At 40.6% G+C, this 19625-nt stretch overlaps 1 protein-coding gene across 2 annotated transcripts in view; it reads left to right on the top strand.

Moving 5' to 3' along the window:
* LOC140676619 (hexokinase-2-like) overlaps positions 1 to 19407 on the top strand; it is a 92501-nt gene extending 73094 nt beyond the window's left edge. For both annotated transcript variants that reach the window (XM_072914316.1, XM_072914315.1), the window contains exons 14-19: positions 1563 to 1662; positions 1791 to 1974; positions 2685 to 2840; positions 5924 to 6160; positions 6274 to 6464; positions 18883 to 19407. In XM_072914316.1, the coding sequence (XP_072770417.1) occupies positions 1563 to 1662; positions 1791 to 1974; positions 2685 to 2840; positions 5924 to 6160; positions 6274 to 6427 (831 nt within the window). In that variant the 3' untranslated portion in view covers positions 6428 to 6464; positions 18883 to 19407. The remainder of the gene's footprint in view (positions 1 to 1562; positions 1663 to 1790; positions 1975 to 2684; positions 2841 to 5923; positions 6161 to 6273; positions 6465 to 18882) is intronic.
* The last annotated feature ends 218 nt before the right edge of the window (positions 19408 to 19625 follow it).

Genomic DNA, 19625 nt, shown 5'->3' with positions numbered 1-19625 from the left:
AGCGTGCCTGATCAGCCACATGTTGAATGTGGCTTTCGCTTACTCACGTAGGTGACAGCAACGCATACTTGGTCAATAACCACACAGGTTACGCTGACGGTGGCGGTATAAAAAAAACTTTAACACTCTTACTAATAATGCGCCACACTGTGAACCCACACCAAACAAGAATGACAAACACATTTCGGGAGAACATCTGCACCGTAACACAACATAAACACAACAGGACAAATACCCAGAATCCCATGCAGCCCTAACTCTTCCGGGCTACATTATACACCCCCGGTACCAAACCCCGCCCACCTCAACCGATGCACAGAGGGGGGGGTTGATGTGTGAGGGAGCAGGGTTGGGGTGGGGGCGGGGTTTGGTGGTAGCAGGGGTGTATAATGTAGCCCGGAAGAGTCAGGGCTGCATGGGATTCTGGGTGTTTGTTCTGTTGTGTTTATGTTGTGTTAAGGTGCAGATGTTCTCCCGAAATGTGTTTGTCATTCTTGTTTGGTTTTGGTTCAAAGTGTGGCGCATTATTAGTAAGAGTGTTAAAGTTGTTTTATATGGTCACCGTCAGTGTAACCTGTGTGGCTGTTGACCAAGTATGCCTTGCTGTCACGTACTTGTGCAAGCAGAAGACGCATACTGCATAACAAGGGGTTGGGCTGGCACGCTGTTAATACAGATTGTAAAGGGCGCCAAATGCTGCACCATCATGACATGCCCTTATTATAACTGTATGGGTGAAAATCGGGGAATATCAATCCCGGGAGTTTTCTGCGAGAGGCATTGCAATCCGGAAGTCTCCCGGGAAAATCTGGGGGTCGGCAAGTAAGCTGGCGAGCCGCATCAGAGTGATCAAAGAGCCGCATGCGGCTCCGTAGCCGCGGGTTGCCGACCCCTGCACTAGAGTCTAAGTCGCATTTTTGGGGGAAATTTATTAGATAAAAGCCAACACCAAGAATAGACATTTGAAAGGCAATTTAAAATAAATAAAGAATAGTGAACAACAGGCTGAATAAGTGTACGTTATATGAGGCATAAATAACCAACTGAGAACGTGCCTGGTATGTTAACGCCTAGTCTCTATCGTGAATGAGATAAATAATATTATTTGATATTTTACGGTAATGTGTTAATAATTTCACACATAAGTCGCTCCAGAGTATAAATCGCACCCCCGAACAAACTATGAAAAAAACTGCGACTTATAATCCGAAAAATACGGTATACCTTTTTGTCAAATTAGTCAAAATATATTTTATGATTATTTTTTCATAAAAGTTATTAACATTTATGCTGTTGTTTTGAAGTGGAGTGTGCTTTTTTGAAATGGTGATTTCGGAATATGAAGTCAACACGGACAAATTAGCCATGAATTTGCTTTTACAAAAGAAAAGTGCATGTCAAATCGAATGCAACTAATTGTAGATCCTCAATATAAATGTAGTCAAACATTGGTTAAGATAGTACTCAGAACTATTGGTGTTCCGATCCGATAGCTCCCAGTTACAGTACCTATAACCCCTGCTTAGAGCCCTTTTTTATTCGTGTTTTGTCACAACTTGCAGGAATTCAACTTAACTTTTGTGGCTGTAGTTAATGACACAGTAGGAACCATGATGACCTGTGGTTATGAGGACCCCAAGTGTGAGGTGGGACTCATTGTTGGTAAGTTTGTCATCATTTTTTTTAGCCAAGATTGTGTTTCTCTGAATAAGAAAATGTGTTGTACTGAAACTCCCATTGATTTATTGTTATTTGCATGACGTTCAATGTTATACCTACCTCCCATTCAGGCACAGGGACCAATGTCTGCTACATGGAAGAGATGCGGAACATAGAAGTGGTTGATGGTGATGATGGCCAGATGTGTGTCAATATGGAATGGGGGGCATTCGGTGAAAATGGCGAAATGGACGACTTCATCACGCAGTTTGATTGTGTCGTTGATGCGTCCTCCAATCATCCTGGAAAACAGAGGTACAGGACGGGAAAATATTTTATTGATATGCTGTGAATTTCCAAAGTCTATATATGAGAAGTTGCCGCGTGTCCAGCAGTAATCAGCGACCGCTGCTTACTATCTTAGGTCGCTTTTTCTTAAAAATGGTAGCTAGAAACTTTTTTCAGGTGCAATAAAGATAGTTAGTTAGTTTTCTGGGGCGCCATATAAATATTCAAATTATTATTTGTCAGCTTCAAACACTGATGACATCTATTAAACAAGACAAGAAGCAAAGAATCAAACAGAGGCAGAATTCAATTTTGCTCAATTGAGGAGAAACGTGTCGACCTGTAACCTCTTACAGTGTCACCCACGCTCTGGCGAAAGATTGTACGCCACCTCTTTTTATTTGGATTTTCCCTGTTTACGTAACAACAGCTGTTTCTAAAGGAATGAGGAGTATGTAAACAGTCATTGTTTTCAGTCACATTAACACAAAAGAAGTAGCGTGTGCAATCAAAATAAATTGCCTAATTATTCAGTGTTTATACATGATGAATGCCAACTTTTTTTGTGATTAATCGCACTAACTTTAACAGCCCTAATTTTAACTGAATATAAAAAAGAAATAGAACGGTAAGTTTGCCTATAAAGTTTGAGATCAGCATTAATAATTATTTTAGTATCAAATCTCATAAATAATAAATGTGATGAGTCTTAATTGGTGCTGTTTTTTTTCTTCCAGGTACGAGAAGATGATTAGTGGAATGTACCTTGGTGAGATCGTGAGACACGTGCTAATGGAATTCACTGCCAAGGGTTTGCTGTTCAGAGGCAAACTGTCTGAGCAACTCAAGACCCGGGGCATATTTGCGACAAGATTTTTGTCACAAATTGAAAGGTGAGGATTAGAGATGTTCGATAATATCGGCCTGCGGTAACACAACAGAACAAATACCCAGAATCCTTTGCAGCACTAACTCTTCCGGGACGCTACAATATACACCCCCGCTACCTCCAACCCCCCCCCCCCCCCCCACCCCCCACCCCAAACACACACACACACACATTATACACCTTGTAGCATCAGGTTCCAGGTGTTGTGCCGGATAATGCACCCCCGGCGTAGAATGCATCCCCTGACGGGAGTGTTATATCAACTAAAGCCCACACTTAAAGTTTCCACGTGCAAGATTGAATGTATTTGAAAAAGTTATTTAATAAGAAGCCAAAAATGCAAAAACAATAATGTTCGTGTTGGAGGAGTTGTGAATGAATGAAATATGAAATCTAGGTGTACCTAATGTTGTGGCCCATCAGCGGGGGTGGGGGGAAGGTTGGAGGTAGCGGGGGTGTATATTGTAGCGTCCCGGAAGAGTTAGTGCTGCCAAGGATTCTGGGTATTTGTTCTGTTGTGTTTATGTTGTGTTACGGTGCGGATGTTCTCCCAAAATGTGTTTGTCATTCTTGTTTGGTGTGGATTCACAGTGTGGCGTATATTTCTAACAATGTTAAAGTTGCTTATACGACCACTCTCAGTGTAAACTGTATCGCTGTTGATAAAGTATGCTTTGCATTTACGTGTGTGTGCGTACAGGAGCCGCTCACATCTTGTGACTGGGCGGGCACGTTGTTAGAAGGGATGAAAAGCGGACGTGACGTCAACTCGTTGAGGACGTTAAAAGCAGTGCCTGTAAGGCACGCCCCTAAGACTTGGAATACGAGATATAATGACTGATGAACACCTTTGTTCGATAATTATAGATGCCTCAGCTCAAAGCCTGAGCCCCGACATTAATGAACTAGCATCCAAGAAAAGATGGCAGGTATCTGGCTTGGGCACATCAGATTAGATCAGTGTGTTGCAAACTGAGCAGTTTAAAGTCCTGAATGGTTGGTTTATTCATTATTTTACCGGTATTTTCAAATTTATTAGCCTGTGGAAAAAGTTAATGTTGATATTTACCTCAGAAGGCTGCAAATAGAAAAGAGGCATTACATTTTTATTTAAATTGTATTTGATATGCCATTGATATTTTTTAATTATTATTATTATTATTTGAAACTCGATTTTGCATGTCACTATACAGTTATATAAGCCTTGCTTGTTCAATATTTAATGCAAAACTTGTTTGGGTCCCTATCAAAAAAGTTAATTTGTTCAACCTTGGCCCGCGGCTTTGTTCAGTTTTAAATTTTGGCCCACACTGTATTTGAGTTTGACACCCCTGCCTTAAAACACGTAAAACACTCTAACATAAAATCTGCTTATTGAGAAGAATGATCATATCAGACAGAAAATCAGCAAATATCACCCTTATTTGAGATATTTAATCTTACTTAGATTTCAGTTTTTGCAGTGTAGTTATATCCACATGAAGTCTGCACTTTTGATGTAAGTTGAAAGGTGGCATGTGTGTGGTTTCATCATCATGCTATACCAGCTATCATGCTGTGCCAGCATGTGACTTGACAAATATAGTATTGAACATTTTAATTAAAAAACAGGTGCAGTATCATGTAGCGAACATGCCAATTACCCTTGCGGTGTTCTAGTGCTGACAATTTCTGATCATTATGTACCAGCTGGGTAACCGCTTGCCACAGCGCACATAAAGTGAGAGAAATAGTGATCTGATTTCCTGTTGATTTTCTTTGTTTTTGTCTATTTACAGTCCATCCATTTTGGTAGCTTTATTTGAACATATAAACTAGAGATGTCCAATAATGGCTTTTTTGCTGATATTGTCCAACTCTTAATTACCGATTCCGATATCAACCGATATATACAGTCATGGAATTAACACATTATTATGCCTGGATGCATTAAACAATGTAACAAGGTTTTCCAAAATAAATCAACTTAAGTTATGGAAAAAAATGTCAACATGGCACTGCCATATTTATTATTGAAGTCACAAAGTGCATTATTTTTTTTGACAGCTTGAAATTTGGGACACGCTCTCCCTGAGAGAGCATGAGGAGCTTGAGGTGTGAGGTGTGGGTGGGGGGGGGGGGGGGTGTATATTGTAGCGTCCCGGAAGAGTTAGTGGTGCAAGGGCTTCTGGGTATTTGTTCTGTTGTGTTTATGTTGTGTTACGGTGTGGATGTTCTCCCGAAATGTGTTTGTCATTCTTGTTTGGTGTGGGTTTCACAGTGTGGCGCATATTTGTAACAGTGTTAAAGTTGTTTATACGGCCACTCTCAGTGTGACCTGTATGGCTGTTGACCAAGTATGCCAAGTAAGCCGTAGATATTATGTGATTGGACCGGCATGCAAAGGCAGTGCCTTTAGGGTTTATTGGCGCTCTGTACTTCTCCCTACGTCCGTGTCCGTGGGGCGGTATAGCTCGGTTGGTAGAGCGGCCGTGCTAGCAACTTGGGGGTTGCAGGTTCAATCCCCGCTTTCGCCATCCTAGTCACTGCCGTTGTGTCCTTGGGCAAGACACTTCGCCCACCTGCTCCCAGTGCCACCCACACTGGCTTAAATGTAACTTAGATATTGGGTTTCACAATGTAAAGCGCTTTGAGTCACTTGAGAAAAAGCGCTATATAAATGTAATTCACTTCACTTCACTACACAGCGGCGTTTTAAAAAGTCATAAATTTTACTTTTCGAAACTGATACCGATAATTTCTGATATTACATTTTAAAGCATTTATCGGCGATAAGTCTGATATTATCGGACATCTCTAATATAAACTAAATATCAATTAATAAAATCCAGATATAACACTTTAAATTGTGGTTACAAATTTGTGTTTGATTGAGGGAAATTAGTTCATTCATTTGATCCCCTAGCAATTTTTTTGCTGGTTAGTAGACGATCAAATACTTATTCTAATTACCGGTAATCAAATCATTTTTAATATTTTATTGTGTGTCTTTCTGTTTGAACAAACGTACAATGAAAATGATGGACTATTCATGTGTGTACAAACCCCATCGTGTTTATCATCAGTGTTGTCTCTCTCATCCCACAGTGACCGTCTGGCAATGAGGCAGGTCCGTTGCATCCTGCAGCACCTTGGTCTTGTCACGTCCACGTATGATGACAGCGTCCTCGTTAAGGAGGTTTGTAGCGTGGTGTCCCGGCGCGCTGCACAGCTCTGCGGCGCTGGTTTGGCCGCTGTTGTTGATAAGATAAGAGAGAACCGCAACATGCAGCAGCTTACTATTACAGTTGGAGTGGACGGCACCCTTTATAAGATGCACCCTCAGTAAGTCACTTTTGAAGTTTCTTCCATCGTACGTCTGAAGAAAACCTTTTGATATTGACTCTTGATATAGGACCATCTTTTGAACTCCTTTTAAATTTTATTTCAATCAAAAGTTTCTCCAGGATCATGCAAGAGACGTTGCAAGATTTGGCACCACAGTGCAACGTGACTTTCCATAAGTCAGAGGATGGGAGTGGCAAAGGAGCAGCACTGATCACAGCAGTGGCCTGCAAAATGAACAGCAGCGGGCAGAACTACAGCGGTTAAAAAGCTCAGCATTGACGTGCAGTGAGATTCACGTCAGGTAAGATATTTGAAGTTTTTTTTTTTTTTTAAAGAAAGAAAAAAAAGGAATTCTTGTCTTTTGATCAATGTTGTTACAGATTTCTCATTAGGAGGATAACATAAAAGATAAGGTAATTAACGTTAGGTAAAAAAAAAAAAAAAGGTCTCCAAATACTACTGTCAGGTTCAAACACTGATGACATCTATTAAACAAGACAAGAAGCAAATAATCAAACAGGGGCAAAAATAAATTTTGCTCAATTGAGGAGAAATGTGTCAACCTGTAACCTCTTACAGTGTCACCCACGCTCTGGCGAAAGATTGTACGCCACCTCTTTTTATTTGGACTTTCCCTGTTTACATAACATCTGTTTCTAAAGGAATGGGGAGTATGTAAACAGTCATTTTCTGTCACATTAACACAAAAGAAAAAGATGCCTCGGGCTTGGGCTAGTCCTGGATTCAGCTTGAGCAGGTCTTCGATGACAATAGATAACCCCCTCCCGTCTCCTCCCATCATACACAATGGAATTTTCCAAGCCTTTGCTTGGTGCAACAAAGGCAGCCTCTTGTCTGTTCATTGGGAACTCAGTGAACGGAAAGTTTTTTGATAATTTACATACAATTTTTCTGACAACGACTTAATCCCTTTTCATATTTAATTTTTAATAAAACTGAAAACCAGTATTATTAAAAAAAATAAAATAAAATTAAAAAAATAAAATTAGAATAACATTTGAAAATTAAACTGAAAACCAGTAGGGCAGCACGGTGGAACAGGGGTTAGTGCATGTGCCTCACAATACGAAGGTCCTGAGTAGTCCTGGGTTCGATCCTGCACTCGGGATTTTTCTGTGTGGAGTTTGCATGTTCTCCCCGTGACTGCGTGGGTTCCCTCCGGGTACTCCGGCTTCCCTCCGGGTACTCCGGCTACTCCGGCTTCCCTCCGGGTACTCCGGCTTCCTCCCACCTCCAAAGACATGCACCTGGGGATAGGTTGATTGACAACACTAAATGGTCCCTAGTGTGTGAATGTTGTCTGTCTATCTGTGTTGGCCCTGCGATGAGGTGGCGACTTGTCCAGGGTGTACCCCGCCTTCTGCCCGAATGCAGCTGAGATGGGCTCCAGCACCCCCCACGACCCCAAAAAGGGATGAGCGTTAGAAAGTGGATGGATGGAAGGATGGATGAAAACCAGTTACACCAGGTGAGGCATAGATGCCTTTGGAGGTTTTTTTTCTTTATTTAACATAAATTCATATGTTCCTATCATCGTTAGTACAGCAGCATTTCCCATTTACTATTATGCGAATAACTATTCATAGTTCATGTAAAAGTGAAAGACTCGATCACCCGGCCAGCCTATAACAGCTCTGTTGGATATCTGTCCATAATAATGCATCACTTTTCTAGTCCATCCATCCATCTTCTGCCGCTTATCCGAGGTCGGGTCGCGGGGGCAGCATCCTAAGCAGGGAAGCCCAGACTTCCCTCTCCCCAGCCACTTCGTCCAGCTCTTCCCGGGGGATCCCGAGGCGTTTCCCAGGCCAGCCGGAAGACATAGTCTTCCCAATGTGTCCTGGGTCTTCCCCGTGGCCTCCTACCGGTTGGACGTGCCCTAAACACCTCCCTAGGGATGCATTCGGGTGGCATCCTGACCAGATGCCCGAACCACCTCATCTGGCTCCTCTCCATGTGGAGGAGCAGTGACTTTACTTTGAGCTCCCCCCGGATGACAGAGCTTCTCACCCTATCTCTAAGGGAGAGCCCCGCCACCCGGCAGAGGAAACTCATTTCGGTCGCTTGTACCCGTGATCTTGTCCTTTCGGTCATAACCCAAATCTCATGACCATAGGTGAGGATGGGAACGTAGATCGACCGGTAAATTGAGAGCTTTGCCTTCCGGCTCAGCTCCTTCTTCACCACAACGGATCGATACAGCGTCCGCATTACTGAAGACGCCGCACCGATCCGCCTGTCGATCTCACGATCCACTCTTCCCTCACTAGTGAACAAGACTCCGAGGTACTTCAACTCCTCCACATGGGGCAAGATCTCCTCTCCAACCCGGAGATGGCACTCCACCCTTTTCCGGGAAAGAACCATGGACTCGGACTTGGAGGTGCTGATTCTCATCCCAGTCGCTTCACACTCGGCTGCAAACCGATCCAGTGAGAGCTGAAGATCCTGGCCAGATGAAGCCATCAGGACCACATCATCTGCAAAAAGCAGAGACCTAATCCTGCAGCCACCAAACCGGATCCCCTCAACGCCTTGACTGTGCCTAGAAATTCTGTCCATAAAAATTATGAACAGAATCTGTGACAAAGGGCAGCCTTGGCAGATTCCAACCCTCACTGGAAACGTGTCCGACTTACTCTCGAGAGGGGCTGGACTCTCATCAGTGAAGCATGTTTAAAACCTCTAAAGGCCTTAGTGGCCACATGCGTGGACAGCACCTTGTAGCTTTTATTTCCAAAATTGTGCACACTACTGAATTGGGGTCTTATGCCGAGGAATTTTTTCTAGGCGCAGTCAAGGCGTTGAGGGGATCCGGTTTGGTGGCTGCAGGATTAGGTCTCTGCTTTTTGCAGATGATGTGGTCCTGATGGCTTCATCTGGCCAGGATCTTCAGCTCTCACTGAATCGGTTCACAGCCGAGTGTGAAGCGACTGGGATGAGAATCAGCACCTCCAAGTCCGAGGTGCTGATTCTCTGCCCTGCGCCAAGTGGAGGAGTTCAGCTAAATGTGTTGGTTTTCTGACATGGACTTGTTTCTTCAGCATTGTCCACACGTTTAAGTCAGGACTTAGGGAAGGCCTTTCTAAAACCTTAATTCTAGCCTGATTTAGCCATTCCATTACCACTTTTGACGTGTGTTCGGGGTCATTGTCCTGTTGGAATACCCAACTGCGCCCAAGACCCAACCTCCGGGCTGATGATTTTACGTTGTCCTGAAGAATTTGGAGGTAATCCTCCTTTTTCATTGTCCCAGTTACTCTCTGTAAAGCACCAGTTCCATTGGCAGCAAAACAGGCCCAGAGCATAATAGTACCCCCACCATGCTTGACGGTAGGAATGGTGTTCCTGGGATTAAAGGCCTCACATTTTCTCCTCCAAACATATTGCTGGGTCAGCTCAATTTTTGTTTCATATGACATCACATGGACAAAGATAATACCATCTGGAGGAACGTTCTGTCATCAGAGGCTCGCTTCACACGTTATCATTTCCGGCTCCTTCCCTACATGAAGCAAGCCTCGATATGCGCTTTGCAGAAACGCCTCCTCCATTACTCGACACACAAGCCTCTGCAAAACTGTTCACATCCCTAGATAAAGCACACTTCCGCCACTACCGCTCTTACTACGCTATGTTTGTATGCTTCAAATCGTTCTGCCTCTGTTTCGGGTAGCACGTGCCACCCGAGACCACCCCTTAAACACGCCACCGGCCCTCTGTGGATCGAGTTTGATTTGATTTGAACAGTGATTACTATAAACGTTAATAGTTTTTTCTGAAAGGTCAGCCTTCATCCGTGCAATGCAGTTAACTCAAAATACAGCCTCAAGAAAACAACTAATGGATTGTGCTTTGCACAGTACGGAGCTTTACACGTTGCAATTTAACACTCAGGGAGTCCTTCAATGTTAAGAACGTTATAGATTTGAAGACACAAAAGGCTTTGAGTCATTAAAGGCTTAAATGTAAGTGATTTTTTTTTTCTTACTTTCAATGCTTGAATCTCTAGATCAACTTTAGATCTATCTGTTGATATAAAGTATTTTATGTTTTTTATTTTTATGTTTTATGCTCTTTTTGTCAAAGACAACACATTTGTTGGCTATGGCAACACACTATGCAATATTTACACTGCAAAAACTAAAATCTAAGTAAGATTAAATATCTCAAATAAGGGTGATGTTTGCTTATTTTCTGTCTGATAAGATAATTCTTCTCACTCAGCAGATTTTATGTTAGAGTGTTTTACTTGTTTTAAGTGTTTTGGTCCTAAATGATCTCAGTAAGATATTACAGCTTGTAGCTGAGATTTGATGACCTATATTGAGTAAAACATGCTTGAAACTAGAATATCAACTGATGCAAAGCTGTGTCATTAACACTCACAAGTATAAAACTACTTTTTTAAAGTAATAATTTCTTACTTCAAGCATGAAAAAAATTATAATTTGATTTAAAATGATGATTTTGCTTAGTTCAAATAAAATACCCCTAATTTTTTTTTTTTTTTTTCTTGTTTCTGAACACTGACTTTTTGCAGTGTACCACCCCCCCCCAAAAAAAAAATTCAAAAGTTTAAAGGGGAACATTATCACAATTTCAAAAGGGTTAATACCATTAAAAATCAGTTCCCAGTGGCTTATTTTATTTTTCGAAGTTTTTTTCAAAATTTTGCCCATCACGTAATATCCCTAAAAAAAAAGCTTCAAAGTGCCTGATTTTAACCATCGTTATAAACACCCGTCCATTTTCCTGTGACGTCTCAAAGTGACGCCGATACAAACAAACATGGCGGATAGAACAGCAAGTTTATAGCGACATTAGCTCGGATTCAGACTCGGATTTCAGCGGCTTAAGCGATTCAACAGATTACGCATGTATTGAAACGGATGGTTGTAGTGTGGAGGCAGGTAGCGAAAACGAAATTGAAGAAGAAACTGAAGCTATTGAGCCATATCGGTTTGAACCGTATGCAAGCGAAACCGACGAAAACGACACGACAGCCAGCGACACGGGAGAAAGCAAAGACGAATTCGGCGATCGCCTTCTAACCAACGATTGGTATGTGTTTGTTTGGCATTAAAGGAAACTAACAACTATGAACTAGGTTTACAGCATATGAAATACATTGGGCAACAACATGCACTTTGAGAGTGCAGACAGCCCAATTTTCATCAATTAATATATTCTGTAGACATACCCTCATCCGCTCTCTTTTCCTGAAAGCTGATCTGTCCAGTTTTGGAGTTGATTTCAGCAGGCCAGCTATGGTCGATATTCTTCTCTTGATCATCTTCGGTGGCATAAGGGACGGTGTGAGCCAAGACATCCAGGGGGTTTAGCTCGCTCGTCTGCGGGAACAAACTGCCGCCATTGCTTGCCGTGCGACCGTGGTCCTTTGTCCCTGAATTGCTCACACACTCCGGCAGATTCAATGGGGGTCTGGCGGCAGATTTCTTTGACTTTATCGTTGGAAATGCATCTGCTTTGAGTGTCGCAGGATATCCACACATTCTTGCCATCTCTGTCGTAGCATAGCTTTCGTCGGTAAAGTGTGCGGAACAAACGTCCAATTTCTTGCCACTTTTGCATCTTTGGGCCACTGGTGCAACTTGAATCCGTCCCTGTTCGTGTTGTTACACCCTCCGACAACACACCGACGAGGCATGATGTCTCCAAGGTACGGAAAACAGTCGAAAATACGGAAAATAACAGAGCTTATTTGACTCGGTGTTTGTAATGTGTTTGAGAAAATGGCGGATTGCTTCCCGATGTGACGTCACGTTGTGACGTCATCGCTCTAGAGCGAATATTAGAAAGGCGTTTAATTCGCCAAAATTCACCCATTTAGAGTTCGGATATCGGTTAAAAAAATATATGGTCTTTTTTCTGCAACATCAAGGTATATATTGACGCTTACATAGGTCTGGTGATAATGTTCCCCTTTAATATTTGATGTGAAGTACTTGGAGCCTTAAGATTAACAATTAAACTGAATAATATGCTCACATTCTTCTAAGCACCAAGATCAAAATAATACAGACTTTAATATTCCCTATAGCAACTCATGCATGTGAAAGTTGGACACTGAAAAAACAAGACTCAGGAAAAACACTTGCCTTTGAGTTGTGGTGTTGGCGCAGAATCTTAAAAATTCCGTGGACAAAACGAATCTCAAATAAAGAAGCGCTAGAGAAAATTAAACCAAGCATTTCATTATTAGACAGGATCAGTAAACAACAGCTAGGTTACTTTGGCCATATCATGAGAAGAAACAACAACTTAGGTAAAGACATCGTGCTTGGAAATTGTGAGGGGAAAGGTCGAAAAGGAAGACAAAGGCAAAGGTGGGTGAAAGGAATGACATTAGCTGAGCTAAGAGATAGAGTGGTGGAAAGAGCAATGATATCATCCAAGGTTGACATTCACTATACAGAACCTAAGAAGAAGAATTGAAGACTTAATAGGTCAACATTTCACAACAACATTGATTTTGATTAACCATTTCAAATAAAGAAAACATCATAAGTCCCTCGGACCCTTGAGGGTCCCACTCATATAAGTAAGTCATATGTTAACATTGTTTTTATACTTTCTCAACACATAAATCTGTAGATCAACTTCACGGTGGCAGAGGGGTTAGTGCATCTGCCTCACAATACGAAGGTCCTGAGTAGTCTTGGGTTCAATCCCGGGCTCGGGATCTTTCTGTGTGGAGTTTGCATGTCCTCCCCGTGACTGCGTGGGTTCCCTCCGGGTACTCCGGCTTCCTCCCACTTCCAAAGACATGCACCTGGGGATAAGTTGATTGGCAACACTAAATTGGCCCTAGTGTGTGAATGTGAGTATGAATGTTGTCTGTCTATCTGTGTTGGCCCTGCGACGAGGTGGCGACTTGTCCAGGGTGTACCCCGCCTTCCGCCCGATTGTAGCTGAGATAGGCTCCAGTGCCCCCCGCGACCCCAATGGGAATAAGCGGTAGAAAATGGATGGATGGATGGAACTTCAGATCTACCCTTTGATATTAGGTTTTTGTTATTTTTCATGTCTTTGTATGTTTCATACCCTTTGTTTTGTATGGCTAGACAACAACTATACAATATTTCCCCCCCAAAACTCAGAAAGTCAATAATTCACAACAACATTGATTTTGATCCATAATAATTGTTTGAGCATTACGTATTTTTCGGAGTATAAGTCGCTCCGGAGTATAAGTCGCACCGGCCGAAAATGCATAATAAAGAAGGAAAAAAACATATATAAGTCGCACTGGAGTCGCATTTTTTGGGGAAATGTATTGGATAAAACCCAACACCAAGAATAGACATTTGAAAGGCAATTTAAAATAAATCAAGAATAGTGAACAACAGGCTGAATAAGTGTACGTTATATGAGGCATAAATAACCAACTGAGAACGTGCCTGGTATGTTAACGTAACATATTATGGTAAGAGTCATTCAAATAACTATAACATATAGAACATGCTATACGTTTACCAAACAATCTGTCACACCTAATCGCTAAATCCCATAACATCTTATAAGTCTAGTCCAGGGTTCAGCAACCCGCGGCTCTAGAGCCGCATGCGGCTCTTTAGCGCCGCCCTAGTGGCTCTCTGGAGCTTTTTCAAAAATGTATGAAAAATGGAAAAAGATGAGGGGAAAAAATATATTTTTTGTTTTAATATGGTGTCTGTAGGAGGACAAACATGACACAAACCTCCCTAATTGTTATAAAGCACACTGTTTATATTAAACATGCGTCACTGATTTCGAGTATTTGGCGAGCACCGTTTTGTCCTACTAATTATGGCGGTCCTTGAACTCACCGTAGTTTGTTTACATGTATAACTTTCTCCGACTTTCGAGGACGTGTTTTATGCCACTTCTTTTTCTGTCTAATTTTGTCCACCAAACTTTTAAGGTTGTGCATGAATGCACAAAGGTGAGTTTTGTTGATGTATTGACTTGTGTGGAGTGCTAATCAGACATATTTGGTCACTGCATGACTGCAAGCTAATCGATGCTAACATGCTATTTAGGCTAGCTATATGTACATATTGCATCATTATGCCTCGTTTGTAGCTATATTTGAGGTAATTTAGTTTCTTTTAATCAATTTATATCTCATGACACACTATCTCTATGTAATATGGCTTTTAATTTTTTGCGGCTCCAGACAGATTTGTTTTTGTATTTTTGGTCCAATATGGCTCTTTCAACATTTTGGGTTGCCGACCCCTGGTCTAGTCTCTTACGTGAATGAGCTAAATAATATTATTTGATATTTTACGGTAATGTGTTAATAATTTCACACATAAGTTGCTCCTGAGTATAAGTCGCACCCCTGGCCAAACTATGAAAAAAACTGCGACTTATAGTCCGAAAAATACGGTAAGCGTTTTAGATTAAAAAAACGACATTAGAAGCCCCTTTTCACAAAAGTGTTAAAAGTAAGTCATATATATATATATATATATATGTATACATATATATGTGTGTGTATATATATATATATATACATATACATATATATGTATGTTTATATATATATATATATATATATGTATACATACAGTATATATATATGTATATATATGTATATATATATGTATATATATATATATGTGTGTATATATATATATATATATATATATATATATGTATATATATATATATATATATATACATACACATATACATATATATACATATATATATATATATATATATATATATATATATATATACATATACATATATATACATATATATATATATATATATAGAATAGAATAGAATGGACTTTATTGTCATTATATTTGCATATAAAGTACTATCTATCAATCTATAACAAGATTTGCACTCCACCTTAAGGTGCGGTAGTGGGAACAAATATGGGATAAAAATAAATGACACAATAGGTAATAAAGATAAAACTAAGAATTTAAATAAACAGACTGCTATCCAATAAAAATAATAAGCAATCCTGTACAGTATACAAAAGAATATACAAAAACAAAATACTGTACAATATACAGGACATATATACCAATTCACGTAAGATCCACTGGTAATGTGTTTTGGTGCCTGGGTTGCGCGTGACGTCACGTCTGTTTGAATTAGCACTTAAGAGTGGCGAGTACTTGCTAGCACTTGAGGGGAAAACAGGCAATTTAGAAGCGGACATGTTCTTAGTAATCTTGCAACCCCATCAATGATTCATGACAAAAACCCAACCATGCCAAATAGAAACCGTTCTAAAGTGTGGCTCGTCTTTTCCAAATGCGACGCCAATGCAGATTACGCGAATTAATTGGCCGTTCATGGTGTTAAAACCATGAGGTGGCGACTTGTCCAGGGTGTACCCCGCCTTCCGCCCGATTGTAGCTGAGATAGGCTCCAGCGCCCCCCGCGACCCCAAAGGGAATAAGCGGTAGAAAATGGATGGATGGATGGTGTTAAAACCTGAAAATGATCTGTCTAGGGTACATTTATTAATGATGAAAAATGATATATATCCAATATTCCAATAATTTCTACAACTCTTATTTTTTTGTGATAGAGTGATTGGAGCACATACTTGTTGGTCACAAAAAACATTCATGAAGTTTGGTTCTTTTATGAATTTATTATGGGTCTACTGAAAATGTGAGCAAATGTGCTGGGTCAAAAGTATACATACAGCAATTCTAATACTTGGTTACATGTCTCTTGTCAAGTTTCACTGAAATAAGGTGCTTTTGGTAGCCATCCACAAGCTTCTGCTTGAATTTTTGACCACTCCTCTTGACAAAATTGGTGCAGTTCAGCTAAATCTGTTGGTTTTCTGACATGGACTTGTTTCTTCAGCATTGTCCACACCTTTAAGTCAGGACTTTTGGAAGGCCATTCTAAAACCTTAATTCTATCCTGATTTAGCCATTCCTTTACCACTTTTGACGTGTGTTTGGGGTCATTGTCCTGTTGGAACACCCAACTGCGCCCAAGACCCAACCTCCGGGCTGATGATTTTAGGTTGTCCTGAAGAATTTGGAGGTAATCCTCCTTTTTCATTGTCCCATTTACTCTGTAAAGCACCAGTTCCATTGGCAGCAAAACAGGCCCAGAGCATAATACTACCACCACCATGCTTGATGGTAGGAATGGTGTTCCTGGGATTCAAGGCCTCACCTTTTCTCCTCCAAACATATTTCTGGGTATTGTGGCCAAACAGCTCAATTTTTGTTTCATATGACATCACATGGACAAAGATAAGACCTTCTGGAGGAAAGTTCTGTCATCAGAGGCTCGCTTCACACGTTATCATTTCCGGCTCCCCAAAGTTACGTACGTGACATGCACATAGCGGCACGCACGTACGGGCAAGCGATCAAATGTGTGGAAGCCGCAGCTGAATGCGTACTCACGGTACCGCGTCTGGTATCCAACTCAAAGTTCTCCTGGTAAGAGTCTCTGTTGTCCCAGTTCTCCACAGGCCAATGGTAAAGCTTGACTGTCATCTTTCGGGAACGTAAACAATGAAACACCGGCTGTGTTTATGTTGCTGCAGCCGCCCGCAATACACCGCTTCCCACCTACAGCTTTCTTCTTTACTGTCTCCATTGTTCATTGAACAAATTGCAAAATATTCACCAACACAGATGTCCGGAATACTGTGGAATTTTGCGATGAAAACAGACGACTTAATAGCTGACCACCATGCTGTCCCAAAATGTCCTCTACAATCCGTGACGTCACGCGCTGACGTCATCATACCGAGACGTTTTCAGCAGGATATTTCGCGCAAAATTTAAAATTGCACTTTAGTAAGCTATCCCGGCCGTATTGGCATGTGTTGCAATGTTAAGATTTCATCATTGATATATAAACTATCAGACTGCGTGGTCGGTAGTAGTGGGTTTCAGTAGGCCTTTAATTGGTTGCCTGGCAGAGGAACTTTGATCTTTTTATCAAAACAGGCTGCCTGGACTTGGTAGATTTGGTGTAGTTTCAGACAAGCATACACCCACTATGTTTATGTTTGCATGTATTTGCAAACATGTTTTACATAAAATTGCAGCCTTGTACATACGACGTCCTCTAAAAGCCACGCAGGTGTGCGCACACATGCACATGCAATCATTATACGTAACCACATCCACACAATGTCCCACCAACTGATTAACATGTTTTTTTTTAGCTTTCATGTTGTTGGCAGGTTTTTGATATTCAAATAACCTATGGGTCTGATAAGAACGTAATGATACTTGATGGTACTCTGGTGGTGCTGAGTGGTCAAATTACACCTGTAAGAAGATTTGCACGTATTTCAAAGGGAAATGCTTGGATTTGTTTGGTTTTCATGGAAGAAGCATTATAAAATAACAGCTTTACATCATCATATAGATCGGAGGGGGGGTTAACAACCTGCAGCTCTTTAGCGGCTCCTTAGTGGCTCCCTGGACCTCTGTCAGAGATGTGTGAAAATGGAAAAAGATGAAGAAAAATAATTATTTTTTGTTTTAATATATTTTCTGTAGGAGAACAAACATGACACAAACCTTCCTAATTGTTAGAAATCCCACTGTTTTTTATTAATCATGCTTCACTGATGAGACTATTTGGCAGGCACCGTTTTGTCCTACTAATTTCAGCAATCCTTGAACTCACCGTAGTTTGTTTACATGTACACAGAAAGACGTGTTTTATGCCCCTCCTTATTTGTCTCATTTTGTCCACCAAACGTTTTATGCTGTGCGTGAATGCACAAAAGTGAGCTTTGTTGCTGTTATTGACTTGTTGGAGTGTTAATCAGGCATATTTGGTCACTGACTGATTGATTGATTGAAACTTTTATTAGTAGATTGCACAGTACGGTACATATTCCGTACAATTGACCACTAAATTGTTTTATGCCACTCCTTTGTCTCATTTTGTCCACCAAACGTTTTATGCTGTGCGTGAATGCACAAAGGTGAGCTTTGTTGATTTTATTGATTTGCTGGAGTGCTTATCGGGCATATTTGGTCAATCCATGACTGCAGGGTAATCGGTGCTAACATGCTGTTTAGGTTAACTGTATGTACATTATTCTGCCTCGTTTGTAGGTATATTTCAGCTCATTTAAATTCCTTTACTTATGTCATCTTTGTATTTTATGTATGCATGTCTCATGACACTATCTGTATGTATAATATTTCTCATAGTTGTTTGTGTGCAATGTTGTTCCAGACCACAGCAAAATACAACATTTCTGTCAACGAAGATTTGCATCAGCCTTTGATAGTAGGCTAATATAGACACTTACGTCATGCGTTGTCTTCATTATAAGACTTATATAAGACTTTTTTTGCGGCTCCAGACCGATTTTTGTTTTGTATTTTTATGTCCAATATGGCTCTTTCAACATTTTGGGTTGCCGACCCCTGGTCTAGATCATGCTAAAAATAAGAATGGACATTTTGAAGTGAATTCCTTTACAACTCCTGTAGCCATATTTCATCTCACTAATGTTGTATGTGTTGTGTTGCATGATGCCATATTCAAAAGCAAAAAAAAAATAAATCACCCTAAAAGGTCCTGGGGGTTAAATTGCCCCACAACACAATGGCAATTTCTAGTTTCAGACAAGGTTTTTGCAACATATCCATATATTTGTGACGGGAGATGCGCGTATGTCTGTGTTGACCTTCAAACTTTAATGTCACTTACAGGTCTGAGGGGGACTTGCACTACTGAAAGAATGAAGATACAGTTCAAATAAAAGACAGCAGATCTCCATCAAAGAAAATGTATGAAAGTGACCTGAAATCCAAATGTTTTGTGTTGAAGGTAGGAAAAAATAGTTTCAACCTGCAGTTCATCCACAATTCAACCAAAAAAAGACAATACTGTACAAGTGGCACTGACTGTTAAATGCTGCCAAATTAGAGCTACTGTTAGATAATACATGATGCTATGTTATTCCTATATACTACATAGTACCAGCACCATATTACACATGTGTTTTTCTTTGTGTTGTAAAGTTAGGAAACAAAGCTTTTGCAGGTTGATTTACTGCGTATGTACTTATGACGTTAAAAAGGGTGAAATAAAAGCAAAGCAGAGTTGTTTTCCTCCCATGAGCTGACAAGATACTGCACTGTTTAATCATGTAATAATAGGTCATTATTGTATGTACAGTTGTGCTCATAAGTTGGGAGAATTTATGATTTCTTGGCCATTCTTCAGAGAATATGAATGATAACACAAAAACCTTTCTTCCGCTCATGCTTAATGGTTGTGTGAAGCTATTTATTAGCAAACAACTGTGTTTACTCTTTTTAAATCAAAATGGCAAAAGAAAGTACCCAAATGACCCTGATCAAAAGTTTACATACCCCAGTGACTTTGATCTGATAACATGCACAAAAGTTGACGCAAACAGGTTTGAATGTCTAATCAAGGTTCCAATCCT

Source organism: Nerophis lumbriciformis, linkage group LG12, assembly GCF_033978685.3.
Source record: "Nerophis lumbriciformis linkage group LG12, RoL_Nlum_v2.1, whole genome shotgun sequence".
NCBI lineage: Eukaryota > Metazoa > Chordata > Actinopteri > Syngnathiformes > Syngnathidae > Nerophis > Nerophis lumbriciformis.
This window is presented reverse-complemented; position numbering and strand designations above follow the sequence as displayed.